This window comes from Leucoraja erinacea, chromosome 6, assembly GCF_028641065.1.
Source record: "Leucoraja erinacea ecotype New England chromosome 6, Leri_hhj_1, whole genome shotgun sequence".
In the NCBI taxonomy this organism is placed as follows: domain Eukaryota; kingdom Metazoa; phylum Chordata; class Chondrichthyes; order Rajiformes; family Rajidae; genus Leucoraja; species Leucoraja erinaceus.
In genome coordinates this window covers 59,330,700-59,344,419 of record NC_073382.1, presented here as the reverse complement: position 1 = coordinate 59,344,419, position 13,720 = coordinate 59,330,700, and the positions used below count along the sequence as shown (strand labels likewise).

General features: G+C 42.1%; 1 protein-coding gene across 1 annotated transcript in view; it reads left to right on the top strand.

The window, feature by feature from the left end:
- eif5b (eukaryotic translation initiation factor 5B) overlaps positions 1-13,720 on the top strand; it is a 71,038-nt gene that overhangs the window by 22,500 nt on the left and 34,818 nt on the right. Inside the window, exons 5-6 of the mRNA XM_055637174.1 lie at positions 6,762-6,976; positions 10,130-10,280. Coding sequence (XP_055493149.1) covers positions 6,762-6,976; positions 10,130-10,280 — 366 coding nt within the window. The remainder of the gene's footprint in view (positions 1-6,761; positions 6,977-10,129; positions 10,281-13,720) is intronic.

Genomic DNA, 13,720 nt, shown 5'->3' with positions numbered 1-13,720 from the left:
TTGGTTTTGTGCCCAACGTTATTTTGAACTACCACCTATAATGAATTTGCATTCTGTTTTTTCTGGGTGAGAATCCTTTCTCTTCAACTGATCCTTTTCAGATCATTTAATCATTAATTAGTCGGTTTATTGAGTATAGAAGTTGGGACGTTATGTTGCAGTTATACAAGACGTTGGTGAGGCTGCATTGAGACTATTATGTTCAGTTTTGGCCACCCTGCTATAGGACGGATGTCATTCATTTAGAAAGAATGCAAGGAATTTGTCTGGACTCGAGGGCCTGCGCTATAGGGAGATACATATAATGAACCAGGTGGCTTGATAAGGTGAATGCAGTCTTTTATTTAGGATAAGTGAGTCCAGAATCAGAGGACTTAGGGGAAAGATTTAATAGGGATATCAGGGACAATGTTTTCACACAGAGGATGGTCGGTATATGAAATTGGTTACCAGAATAGGTTGGTAGGTACAATAGTAACATTTAAAAGATCTTTGGACAGGTACGTGGATAGGAAAAGTTTAGAGGCATGTGTCCAAAATGTAGGGAAAGTGAACCAGCTTAGATGGGGCAACTTGGTCAGCATGGGCAAGGTGGGCCGAAGGGCCTGGTGACTTGCTTTATGACTCAAAGAACAATGCAACCTGCTTGACTGTCACCTCACAACTACAACATTTATTCTCTCCACAAATGGTGCACAGTGACTGCAGTGCATACAAATGTACAAAATATATGAGTTATTTGTGTAGATTGCACCTTCCAAACTTCCATCCATATTAAGAAGTGTTAGTTGGAGTAGAAATAGGAGGATTTTTCAGATGAATATGTAGCTTGAAAAATGGTGCAAGGGGGAGGGATTCAAATTTCTAGGGCATTGGAACCAGTTCAGGGGGAAGTGGGACCAGTACAACCAGTACAAACAGGACGGTCTGCACCTGGGCTGGAATGGAACCAATGTCCTTGGGGGAGTGTTTTGCTAGTGCTGTCAGGGAGGATTTAAACTAATGTGACAGGGGGATGGGAGCATGAGCAGAGAGACAGAGGGGTGTAAAATGAGTGTAGAAGCAATAGGTAGCAAGGTGAAAAGTAAAAGTGGCAGGCAGACATATCCAGGGCAAAAATCAAAAAGGGCCACTTTTCAACATAATTGTATAAGGGGTAAGAGTGTTGTAAAAACAAGACTGAAGGCTTTGTGTTTCAATGCAAGGAGCATTCGTAGTAAGGTGGATGAGTTTAATGTGCAGATAGTTATTAATTAATATGATATAGTTGGGATCACGGAGACATGGCTCCAGGGTGACCAAGGCTGGGAGCTGAACATCCAGGGATATTCAATATTCAGGAAGGATAAATAGAAAGGAAAAGGAGGTGGAGTAGGGTTGCTGGTTAGAGAGGAGATTATCGCAATAGAAAGGAAGGACATCAGCTTGGAGGATGTGGAATCGATATGGGTAAAGCTGCGAAACACTAAGGGGCAGAAAACGCTAGTGGGAGGTGTACAGGCCACCTAACAGTAGTAGTGGTTGGGGATGGCATCAAACACAAAATTAGAAATGCATGCAACAAAGGTAAAACAGTTATAATGGGTGACTTCAATCTACATATAGATTGCATGAATCAAATTGGCAGGGGTGCTGAGGAACAGGGTCTCTTGGAATGTATGCGGGATAGTTTTCTAAACCAACATGTAGAGGAACCAACGAGAGAGCTGGCTATTCTAGACTGGGTATTGAGTAATGAGGAAGGGTTAGTTAGCAGTCTTGTTGTGCATGGCCCCTTGGGCAAGAGTGACCATAATATGGTTGAGTTCTTCATTAGGATGGAGAGTGACATAGTTAATTCAGAAACAAGGGTTCTGAACTTAAAGAAAGGTAACTTTGAGGGTAAGAGACGTGAATTGGCCAAGATAGACTGGCAATTGATCCTTAAAGGGTTGACGGTGGATATGCAATGGAAGGCATTTAAAGACCGCATGGATGAACTACAACAATTGTTCATCCCAGTTTGGCAAAAGAATAAATCGGGGAAGGTCGTGCATCCGTGGATAACAAGGGAAATCAGGGATAATATCAAAACAAAAGATGAAGCATACAAATTAGCCAGAAAAAGCAGCCTATCAGAGGACTGGGAGAAATTCAGTCCAGCAGAGGAGGACAAAGGGCTTAATTAGGAAAGGGAAAATAGATTGTGAAAGAAAACTGGCAGGGAACAAAAACTGACTGCAAACGATTTTATAGATATGTGAAGAGAAAAAAAATAGTTAAAACAAATATAGGCCCCTTGCAGTCAGAAACAGGTGAATTGATCATGGGGAACAAGGACATGGCAGACCAATTTAATAACTACTTTGGTTCTGTCTTCACTAAGGAAGACATAAATAATCTGCCAGAAATAACAGGGGACTGGGGGTCAAATGAGATGGAGGAACAAAGTGAAATCCAGGTTAGCCGGAAGTGGTGTTGGGTAAATTGAATGGATTAAAGGCCGATAAACCCTCGGGGCCAGATAGGCTGCATCCCAGAGTACTTAAGGAAGTAGCCCCAGAAATAGTGGAAGCATTAGTGATAATTTTTCAAAACTCTTTAAATTCTTGAGCAGTTCCTGAGGATTGGAAGGTAACTAATGTAACCCCACTTTTTAAAAAGGGAGGGAGAGAGAAAACGGGGAATTACAGACCAGTTAGTCTAACATCGGTAGTGGGAAAATGCTAGTCAGTTATTAAAGATGGGATAACAGCACATTTGGAAAGTGGTGAAATCGTTGGACAAAGTCAGCATGGATTTATGAAAGGTAAATCATGTCTGACGAATCTTATAGAATTTTTCTTTCTTTCTTTCTTTTAAAATCTTTTTATTAGTTTTTTTCCAAAAAACAAAAACAAAACAAAAAGAATAATGATAAACATAACAATGATATTGATACATAAGGATCAGGATTACATTAATAACAGGTATAACCTAAATATGAGTCCATTGTCAAAATACACAAATAGACCACTCTATGTAAATATAGTTAAATGTGTTTAAAAGAAAACGTATATGTAGAAAAAACAGATAAAAAGAGAAAAAAAAAAGGAAAAGAAGAAACAAAACCCCCTTAAACTAAAGGGGAAAAAAAAGCAAAACAGAATCTGAGCTGACTATTTACTTAGTCTGGAATTTTTATTCTGCCATATATATGAAGACATTTTGGAATCAATAATATCAAAGAAAGATTTGGCAATAAAAATTGGTATCGTCTGAAATAAATACAAAAATTTAGATAAAATGAACATTTTAATAGCATTGATTTGGCCGATTAAAGATAAGGACATTGATAACCATTTAGTAAACTGTTGTTTGATATGGTCAATTAAAGGCATAAAATTAGCTTTAAATAAATCGTTGTGTTTCTTGGTAATCTTAATACCTAAATAAGTAAAACTTTCGGTAGTCAATCTAAATGGAAACTGTCCATAATTCAAAACTAGATTATTTAATGGAAAAAGCTCACTCTTACTAAGATTTAGTTTATAACCAGAGAAACTACTAAACTGATTAAGTAATGCTACTATTGCCGGAATAGATTTCTCAGGGTTAGAAATGAATAATAACAGATCATCTGCATAAAGAGATAGCTTATGTGTCTTATTCCCGCGGACAATACCAAAAATATTAAGGGATTCCCTAATAGGTTCCAAAGCAAAGGTTCCAAAGCAATATCAAACAGTAAAGGACAAAGGACAGCCCTGTCTAGTACCTCGAAAGAGCCTGAAAAAAGGGGATATCTGATTATTAGTAAGTACAGATGCCTGAGGTATATGATATATCAGCTTGATCCAAGAATTTTTTTTTGAACCAATCTTAAATTTTTCAAGTGTATTGAATAAGTTCCCATACTACTCTATCAAACTCCTTCTCGGCATCAAGTGAAATGACACATTCTGGGGTTTTATTTGAAGCTGTATATACAATATTCATTAATCTCCTAATGTTAAAGTACGAGTAACGATTTTTAATAAAACCTGTCTGATCTTCAGAAATAATTTGCGGTAAAATATTTTCCAATCTCATAGCTAATATTTTGGAAAGAATTTTGGAATTTACATTTAACAGTGATATAGGTCTATATGATGTCACTTCAGTAGGGTCTTTATCTTTTTTAAGAATAAAACAGATGCTTCATAAAATGATTGTGGTAATCTATTAGCCACAACATGATCATTGTTGTGGTTTGAGAGAAGAAAAAAAATCATGTTGGTAGTGAAGCTGAAGAGCAAGAGCTACATATTATTTATCCAAGGTCAAAATATGAAAAACAAGAACTGCGTTCACTTAATTTGTCTAAAGACAGAGGAAAACAAATTCCTTCAATTTTAAGAATAAAAAAACTAACAGCAAAATTCTTAAAAATTAATATATATAAAAGAAAAACAACTCGTCCAGTTAAATTCTTAATCATTACCAAACGATATATTGTCAAAATAGGAACAGTAAATCTCCAATTATAACTTAATCGGCTATCAATTACTCCTCTTCACCCTCGCATGTCTCCAAAAAGCTTAAAGCGTCTTGAGGATTGTTAAAAAATCTAATGTTACCATTGAAAAGTCGCATACGCATTCTAGCTGGATAAAGTAAGGCTGGGCGCAACTTTTTCTTAAACAGATCAGACATTACATTATGAAAAGACTTTCTTATTTTCAAAAGCTCGTAACTATAATCAGGAACAAACCGAAACTTGCATCCTTCATATTCAACGACGCCCAACTTTTTTGCTGCCTGGAGAATATTCTCCTTCATTTGCAAGAAGTGAAACCGAACAATGAAGTGTCTCGGTATATTACCAGATTTCTTCCCAATCCTGTGTGCGTTATCCTAAAATGGAAGATTTTCATAGTGCTCAATGTTGAAAGTCTCCTTTATCATTTTAGAAGAATATTTTATAACATTATCTCCTTCTTGACCTTCCGGTACCAACAGTTCGTGTTTTTGTTCCTTTGTTCCTTTTGTTCATGAAATTCATCTTGTAATGTAATCAGCTTTTCTTGAACTTCCTTCAATTTGATCGAAACTCCTTTCACCATTTCTTCCAAACTGCAAAATCTTGTTTTCATTTCATTTTTCAGTTCATCGTTCATTTTCGATATTGCTCTAAAATCCTAGTCAAAAGCTGTTGCTGTGGTTTTCCTCCGTTCCTTCCTTGGGGAGCCTCCTTTCCCTCTTGTCTCCATCCTTTTCACAATTAAGGCGTGTAAGAGTGTTATCAACACTTTATGAAAAGTTAGACCATGCCTTGAAGTCAAGTAATAACAAGTAACATTGAAAATGTGGTAAGTGAAGGTTAAAAGTTAAGGGAGCAAACAAATTTGCAACCTTTACAGCATGCTTCTACTAGGAGAGTCCGCCATATTTTCAAATATTAGATTTTTTCGAGGATGTAACTAGTAGAGTGGATAAGGGAGAACCAGTGGATGTGTTATATCTGGACTTTTAGAAGGCTTTCGACAAGGTCCCACATAAGAGATTAGTATGCAAACTTAAAGCACACGGTATTGGGGGTTCAGTATTGATGTGGATAGAAAACTGGCTGGCAGACAGGAAGCAAAGAGTAGGAGTAAACGGGTCCTTTTCAGAATGGCAGGCAGTGACTAGTGGGGTACCGCAAGGCTCAATGCTGGTACCCCAGCTATTTATAATATATGTTAATGATTTGGACGAGGGAATTGAATGCAACATCTCCAAGTTTGCAGATGACACGAAGCTGGGGGTAGTGTTAGCTGTGAGGAAGATGCTAGGATGCTGCAAGGTGACTTGGATAGGTTGGGTGAGTGGGCAAATGCATGGCAGATGCAGTATAATGTGGGATAAATGTGAGGTTATCCACTTTGGTGGCAAAAACAGGAAAGTAGACTATTATCTGAATGGTGGCTGATTAGGAAAAAGGGAGATGCAACGAGACCTGGGGGTCATGGTACACCAGTCATTGAAAGTAGGCATGCAGGTGCAGCAGACAGTGAAGAAGGCGAATGGTATGTTAGCATTCATAGCAAAAGGATTTGAGTATAGGAGCAGGGAGGATCTACTGCAGTTGTACAGGGCCTTGGTGAGATCACACCTGGAGTATTGTGTACAGTTTTGGTCTCCTAATCTGAGGAAAGACATTCTTGCCATAGAGGGAGTACAGAGAAGGTTCACCAGACTGATTCCTGGGATGGCAGGACTTTCATATGAAGAAAGACTGGATAGACTCGGCTTGTACTCGCTAGAATTTAGAAGATTGAGGGGGGATCTTATAGAAACTTACAAAATTCTTAAGGGGTTGGACAGGCTAGATGCAGGGAGATTGTTCCCGATGTTGGGGAAATCCAGGACAAGGGGTTACAGTTTAAGGATAAGGGGGAAGTCTTTTAGGACCGAGATGAGAAAAACATTTTTCACACAGAGAGTGGTGAATCTGTGGAATTCTCTGCCACAGAAGGTAGTTGAGGCCAGTTCAGTGGCTATATTTAAGAGGGAGTTAGATGTGGCCCTTGTGGCTAAAGGGATCAGGAGGTATGGAGAGAAGGCAGATATAGGGTACTGTTGGATGATCAGCCATGATCATATTGAATGGCGGTGCAGGCCCGAAGGGCCGAATGGCCTACTTCTGCACCTATTTAGTATGTTTCTATGGTTCTAAGATGAGGGCAGCAGACAGGCACATGATCGTCTGCAGATTCCCATGAAAATGTCATGGAGGATTGTGAGCTGTTCAGATGGTGACCATTGTGTATAATTTGCAGGTGAAGAAAATGATGGGGAGAAAAAGAAAAAAGACAAAAAGAAAAAGAAAGAAAAGGATGAAAAAGAGAAGAAGAAAGCAGGTCCCAGTAAAGCTACAGTGAAAGCAATGCAAGAAGCACTTGCAAGGTTAAAAGAAGAGGAAGAAAGACAAAAAAGAGAGGAGGAAGAACATTTACAACGGTTGGAAGAAATGGAAGCCAAACGTTTGGAGCAAGTATGTTCTTTTAAATTTAACGCAACTAAATAGCCCTTTTGTGAAAAGTAAATGGATTGTTCAATGTCAGATTAAATCTTATAAGCAATGGGCACAAACTTTAGCAACAACAATTTGCAATTATAGAGAGCAGAAACAAGGAACTGCACATGCCGGTTTACAAAGAACCCCTGACATCCTCTCCACACCTGCTGTCTGACCTGCTGAGTTACTCCAGCACTTTATGTCATAAGTGATAGGAGCAGATTAAGGTATTTTGGCCCATCAAGTCTATTCCACCATTCAATCGTGGCTGATCGATCTCTCTCTCCTAACCCAATTCTCCTGCCTTCTCCCCATAACCCCTGACACCCGTACTAATCAAGAATCTTATCTATCTCTGCCTTAAAAATATCCACTGACTTGGCCTCCACAGCCTTCTGTGGCAACAGATTCCACAGATTCACAACCCTCTGACTAAATAAATTTATCCTCATCTCCTTCCTAAAAGAATGGCCTTTAATTCTGAGGCTATGACCTCCAGTCCTAAACTCTCCCACTAGTGGAAACATCCTCTCCACATCCACTCTATCCAAGCCTTTCACTGCAATCCCTGCTTGCGACTGCGGACATCCAGACCAGACCATCCCACACATCGTGAATGACTGCCCATTGAGGTTTTTCCCTGGTTGCATCAAAGTAAGTGATGCTGTCCTGGCCTGAATGTCTACCCTTGATCTACAACTTTAGGCTGTGCACGCCATGCGCAAGAAGACTATTATGTATGTTTCAATGAGGTCCCCCCTCATTCGTCTAAACTCCAGTGTGTACAGGCCCAGTGGCGTCAAACATTCATCATATGTTAGCACACTTTGTATTCTAACTTGCATTTAGAGATTGCACCATGTGTTTAAATATTGTTCTTTACACTCAGCTAATTGGTAGATAATTAGATGTATCTCCAATTTTGCTCAGTGTAGTGAATGGCCTGTTAATATATTTGGGCAGTTTTTTTTATTGGGGAATTTGCATGTAATGTTATTTTCTTGTGCTGAATAATATTTATTGTTATAAATTATCTAGATATGAATGTAGGAGGTATGATTAGTATGTTTGTAGATAATAGAAAAAAATATTGGCGTTGTCCATCGTGAGCGGGATTGTCTTTGGCCTCAGAACAATATTGATGGCATGTTGCCCTTCATAACAAGAGGAGTTGAGTATAGGAGCAAAGAGGTCCTTCTGCAGTTGTATAGGGCCCTGGTGAGACCACACCTGGAGTATTGTGTGCTGTTTTGGTCTCCAAATTTGAGGAAGGACATTCTTGCTATCGAGGGAGTGCAGCGTAGGTTCACGAGGTTAATTCCCGTGATGGCGGGACTGCCATATGTTGAAAGAATTGAGCGGCTGGGCTTGTATACACTGGAATTTAGAAGGATGAGAGGGGATCCTATTGAACCATATAAGATTATTAAGGGATTGGACATGCTAGGGGCAGGAAACATGTTCCCGATGTTGGGGGAGTCCAGAACCAGGGGCCACAGTTTAAGAATAAGGGGTAGGCCATTTAGAATGGAGATGAGGAAAAACCTATTCAGCCAGAGAGTTGTGAATCAGTGGAATTCACTGCCTCAGAAGGCTGTGGAAGCCGATTCTCTGGATAATTTCAAGAGAGAGTTAGATAGAGCTCTTAAAGATAGCAGAGTCAAGGGATATGGAGAGAAGGCAAGAATGGGGTACTGATTGTGGATGATCAGCCATGATCACAGTGTATTGCGGTGCTAGCTCGAAGGGCCAAATGGCCTACTCCTGCACCTATTGTCTATTGTTTCTTGATAGGTTAATAAGTTGGGTAGAGAAATGGCGGATGGAATTTATACCTGAAGAATGCATGATGATGCCATTTGGGAGGACTAATAAGGCTATGATGTATAGAATCCTAGGATGTACTGTGGAAGTGAAGGACTTTGCTGAATGGTCCAAGGATCACTGGTAGGTTATTGGATTGGAATATTTATAATTGGATGAATGTAACCTGGCTACAAAAAGATATTGGAGACAAGGAACTGCAGGTGCTAGTTTACAAATAAAAGACACGGTGCTGTAGTAACTCAATGGGTCATTCTGTGGATATTGGAGATAAGAAACACTAGGTTTTGCTACATCTGGTAAAACAGTACACCTATTGCTGATACCAGTGAGCCCAGCCCATTCATCACTACCTAACACAGATGGAAATTGCACATTGTTAAGACATTGGACCAGTCATCCAAAGCTGTACAATGGCCTGTAAAACTAGTGGAATTTGTGAAACATCAGCAAAGCTGAGAAGAATCATGAGATTGATGTTGAATAACAACTTTCACACGTAGCAAGGAAGTTTAGCGAAGATGTGCTTGCATCCTGGAAGTATACCGATTGGAAATATACCTACAAACATAGAAAATGCAGAACACTGATGGGTGATGTTTTGAATGTAGACCCTTTTTCAGTCTGAAGAAAGGTCCATATCTGAAATGTTATCTATCCATGTTCTCCAGAGATGCTGCATGGTCCACTGTAACTCTTTTTTTTATAGAAAGGTGTTGTAGGGTGGAGGAATGAATATTGGGGAAATGCTGAACAAGACAGTTGCATTCAAATAACAACATTCTTGTTGACGTATTCAGAAGTATACCAGTTGAATATTTAAATAATTTTCACTGCCCAAAATACATTTTGCTAAACAATTGTCTAGTAAGAATATGACCTATTCATCCAGGTTTGTTAACGTGTAGGAAAGAGCTGCAGGTGCTGGTTTAAATCGAAGTTAGATACAACATGCTGGAGTTACTCTGGAGAGAAGGAATGGGTGACGTTTTGGGTCGAGACCCTTCTTCAGTCTGAAGAAGGGTTTTGACCCGAAACATCACCCATTTCTTCTCTCAAAGATGCTGCTGAGTTACTCCAGCATTTTGTGTCTACCCCAAGTTTGTTAATAGCCGTTTTGAGGTAAGAAAGATGTTTGAATAGTTTTGGTTGATTCTCGCAGAATTAACTTGTGGTTGGATTCATTTGTTTGTATCTGAGGTGAACAATCTCTTGTTATTCCCATTGTGTATTTGCATTCAACTTTGAATAAAGAGGTTGCCAGTGAAGATTTTGCTAATTATATCAACATATTTGAACTTTCAGGAGAAATTGGACCAAGAGCGAAGAGAAAAAAAGAAGCAAAAAGAAAAAGAAAGGCGAGAACGTTTAAAGAAGGAGGGCAAGCTATTGACGAAATCCCAGAAAGATGCCAAAGCAAGAGCTGAGGCCACGCTTGAACTACTCCGCGCTCAAGGTATGCATAAAGTAGGAAAAGCCTACATTTAAATGTATCAAGTAAAAATAAGGCACCTGATGTATTAGCATCAGCAAGGGATCTATCCTGTGGATATTGGAGATAAGAAACACAAAAGGTTTGGCTACATCTGGTAAAACAGTACACCTGTTGTTGATACCAATGAGCCAAGCCCATTCATCACTACCTAACACAGATGGAAATTGCACATTGTTAAGAATGACCAGTCATCCAAAGCTGTACAACGGCCTGTAAAACTAGTGGAATTTGTGAAACATCAGCAAAGCTGAGAAGAATCATGAGATTGATGTTGAATAACAACTTTCACACGTAGCAAGGAAGTTTAGCGAAGATGTGCTTGCATCCTGGAAATATACCGATTGGAAATATACCTACAAACATAGAAAATAGGTGCAGGAGTGGGCCATTCGGCCCTTTAGGCCAGTACCGCCATTCAATGATTATGGCTGATCATCCAAAATCAGTACTCCACACCTGCTTTCTTCCCATATCCCTTGATTCCATTAGCCCTAAGAGCTATATCTCTAGTTTTTGTTACTCCAGCTTTTTGTGTCTATCTTCAGTTTAAACCAGCATGTGCAGTTCCTTCTTACACATTTTGTCCGCTCCACTACGAAATCTCCTCAGGGTATGTCTACTTTGAAGAAGTTCTCCTCCTCTCTCCTCTCTTGCTGCTCCCCCACTGTGATTCCTCCTGCTCTCCGACTCTATGACCACGTTTTAACCCAGACTCGCTACCATAGCCACGTGTGTTTTCTCGGTGCTTGCCTGCACCTCCATCTTCCACCTCGGGGATTCCAGCTCCGGTTCCAGACATCCCGGTTTGAACTCAACCCGGATTACAGATACCAACAGTCGATCTGCCGCTTTTAGCAATAGTTCCCCTTCCTTGCCCTGCGTTCTACACTGGCTGTGATGCGCTGACACCAGCAGGCCCTCGCTCTGACTCTCCCGCAGCTCCGGGCCTCACTCACCCACACCTGCAATGGACCCCAACTGTACTTCATTCAACGCCAGATGCACGCACTCAACAAACTTCCTGTCCTACCTGGACTCTACCAAGGATCACAAGCTTGCCCACCTCCAGACTGGTCCCTGCACTCCACCGACACTCCTCGATTCGACTGCCCGCAGGCACGGGGGCTCCACCGCTGGACTGCGCCCCTTGCCTGAACATCACGAGGCCGAGATTGCCACCACGAAGCGCAGCAGCTCCAACATCCACCGCCTCTCCGACCTTCACCACCGTCCCGGCCGAATGCAGGCCCAGAACACTGAAACTGCCGCTGCTGCCGACTCTCACCGCCTCCCTGGGGCCACCGCTGTTGACGCCAACTCTCACTGCCTCCCCGGGGCCACCGTTGCTGCTGCTGCCGACCCTTATCTCTACTCCAGCACCTCACGGGCCTCCACCAGCGATGCCGCCACCCCTCGCCTCTCCACTGCCCACCAGCAGGCCAGAGCCATTGCCTCACCTGAGTTCCAGGCTCAGCACTAGACCCACAATCTACACGATACAGACTCCGTCAGCACGTGGTCTGATTCTGTTGGGTCCAACTGTTACCCCCCCTTACAGGGAACCTCAGTGGTGTATCTGGACTTCCAGAAGGCTTTCAACAAGGTCCCACATAAGAGATTAGTATACAAACTTAAAGCACATGGCATTGGGGGTTCAGTATTGATGTGGATAGAGAACTGGCTGGCAAACAGGAAGCAAAGAGTAGGAGTAAACGGGTCCTTTTCACAATGGCAGGCAGTGACTAGTGGGGTATCGCAAGGCTCAGTACTGGGACCCCAGCTATTTACAATATATATTAATGATCTGGATGAGGGAATTGAAGGCAATATCTCCAAGTTTGCGGATGACACTAAGCTGGGGGGCAGTGTTAGGTGTGAGGAGGATGCTAGGAGACTGTAAGGTGACTTGGATAGGCTGGGTGAGTGGGCAAATGTTTGGCAGATGCAGTATAATGTGGATAAATGTGAGGTTATCCATTTTGGTGGCAAAAACGGGAAAGCAGATTATTATCTAAATGGTGGCCGATTGGGAAAGGGGGAGATGCAACGAGACCTGGGTGTCATGGTACACCAGTCATTGAAGGTAGGCATGCAGGTGCAGCAGGCAGTAAAGAAAGCGAATGGTATGTTGGCTTTCATAGCAAGAGGATTTGAGTATAGGAGCAGGGAGGTTCTACTGCAGTTGTACAGGGTCTTGGTGAGACCACACCTGGAGTATTGCGTGCAGTTTTGGTCTCCAAATCTGAGGAAGGACATTATTGCCATAGAGGGAGTGCAGAGAAGGTTCACCAGACTGATTCCTGGGATGTCAGGACTGTCTTATGAAGAAAGACTGGATAGACTTGGTTTATATACTCTCTAGAATTTAGGAGATTGAGAGGGGATCTTATAGAAACTTACAAAATTCTTAAGGGGTTGGACAGGCTAGATGCAGGAAGATTGTTCCCGATGTTGGGGAAGTCCAGGACAAGGGGTCACAGCTTAAGGATAGGGGGAAAATCCCGGAACACGAAAAAACCGAGATGAGGAGAACTTTTTTCACACAGAGAGTGGTGAATCTCTGGAACTCTCTGCCACAGAGGGTAGTTGAGGCCAGTTCATTGGCTATATTTAAGAGGGAGTTAGATGTGGCCCTTGTGGCCAAGGGGATCAGAGGGTATGGAGAGAAGGCAGGTACGGGATACTGAGTTGGATGATCAGCCATGATCATATTAAACGGCGGTGCAGGCTCGAAGGGCCGAATGGCCTACTCCTGCACCTAATTTCTATGTTTCTATGTTTCTATGATGGGTATTCCCCTTCCCCCTCTTTTAACGGTTACTCCGACCACACCACACCCATACAATAGTCTTCACATCCCCTTCTCTCTGAACACCCATCATCCCCCCCCCCCCCCACCAGATCTTGCATTGACCTTTGACCACTCCCCGTCCCTCCTCTGACCCCAACCCCACCCTTGTCTTGTCTCCACCATCATCCCTAACCTCCCCCTTTCTGATACGGAACAGTTTGTCCTCAACAGTCTGTCCTTTGTTCCCCTCCGCCCCCACCTCAACGAGTTCCGGGTGTGACATGACATAGAGCTTTTCTTCCTTCGCCTCCATGCCTTTTTCTATGGGAAGGAGTCCTCACCATCCAGTGATCACCCCTCCTCCCGTCGCCACTGGTCCCCCTCCTCTTGGACTCCCCAGAACGGCCTTCTAGCCTCTCTAGATCTCGTTATTTCTAACTGCTGGCGTGACATCAACCGTCTCAACTTTTCCACTCCCCTTACCTAGTCCAACCTCACCCCCTCTGAACGTACAGCCCTCCGCTCATTCTGCAGCAACCCTGACATTATAATCAAACTCACCGACAAGGGAGGTGCCGTGGTAGTCTGGCGGCCAGGCTACAACACTCAA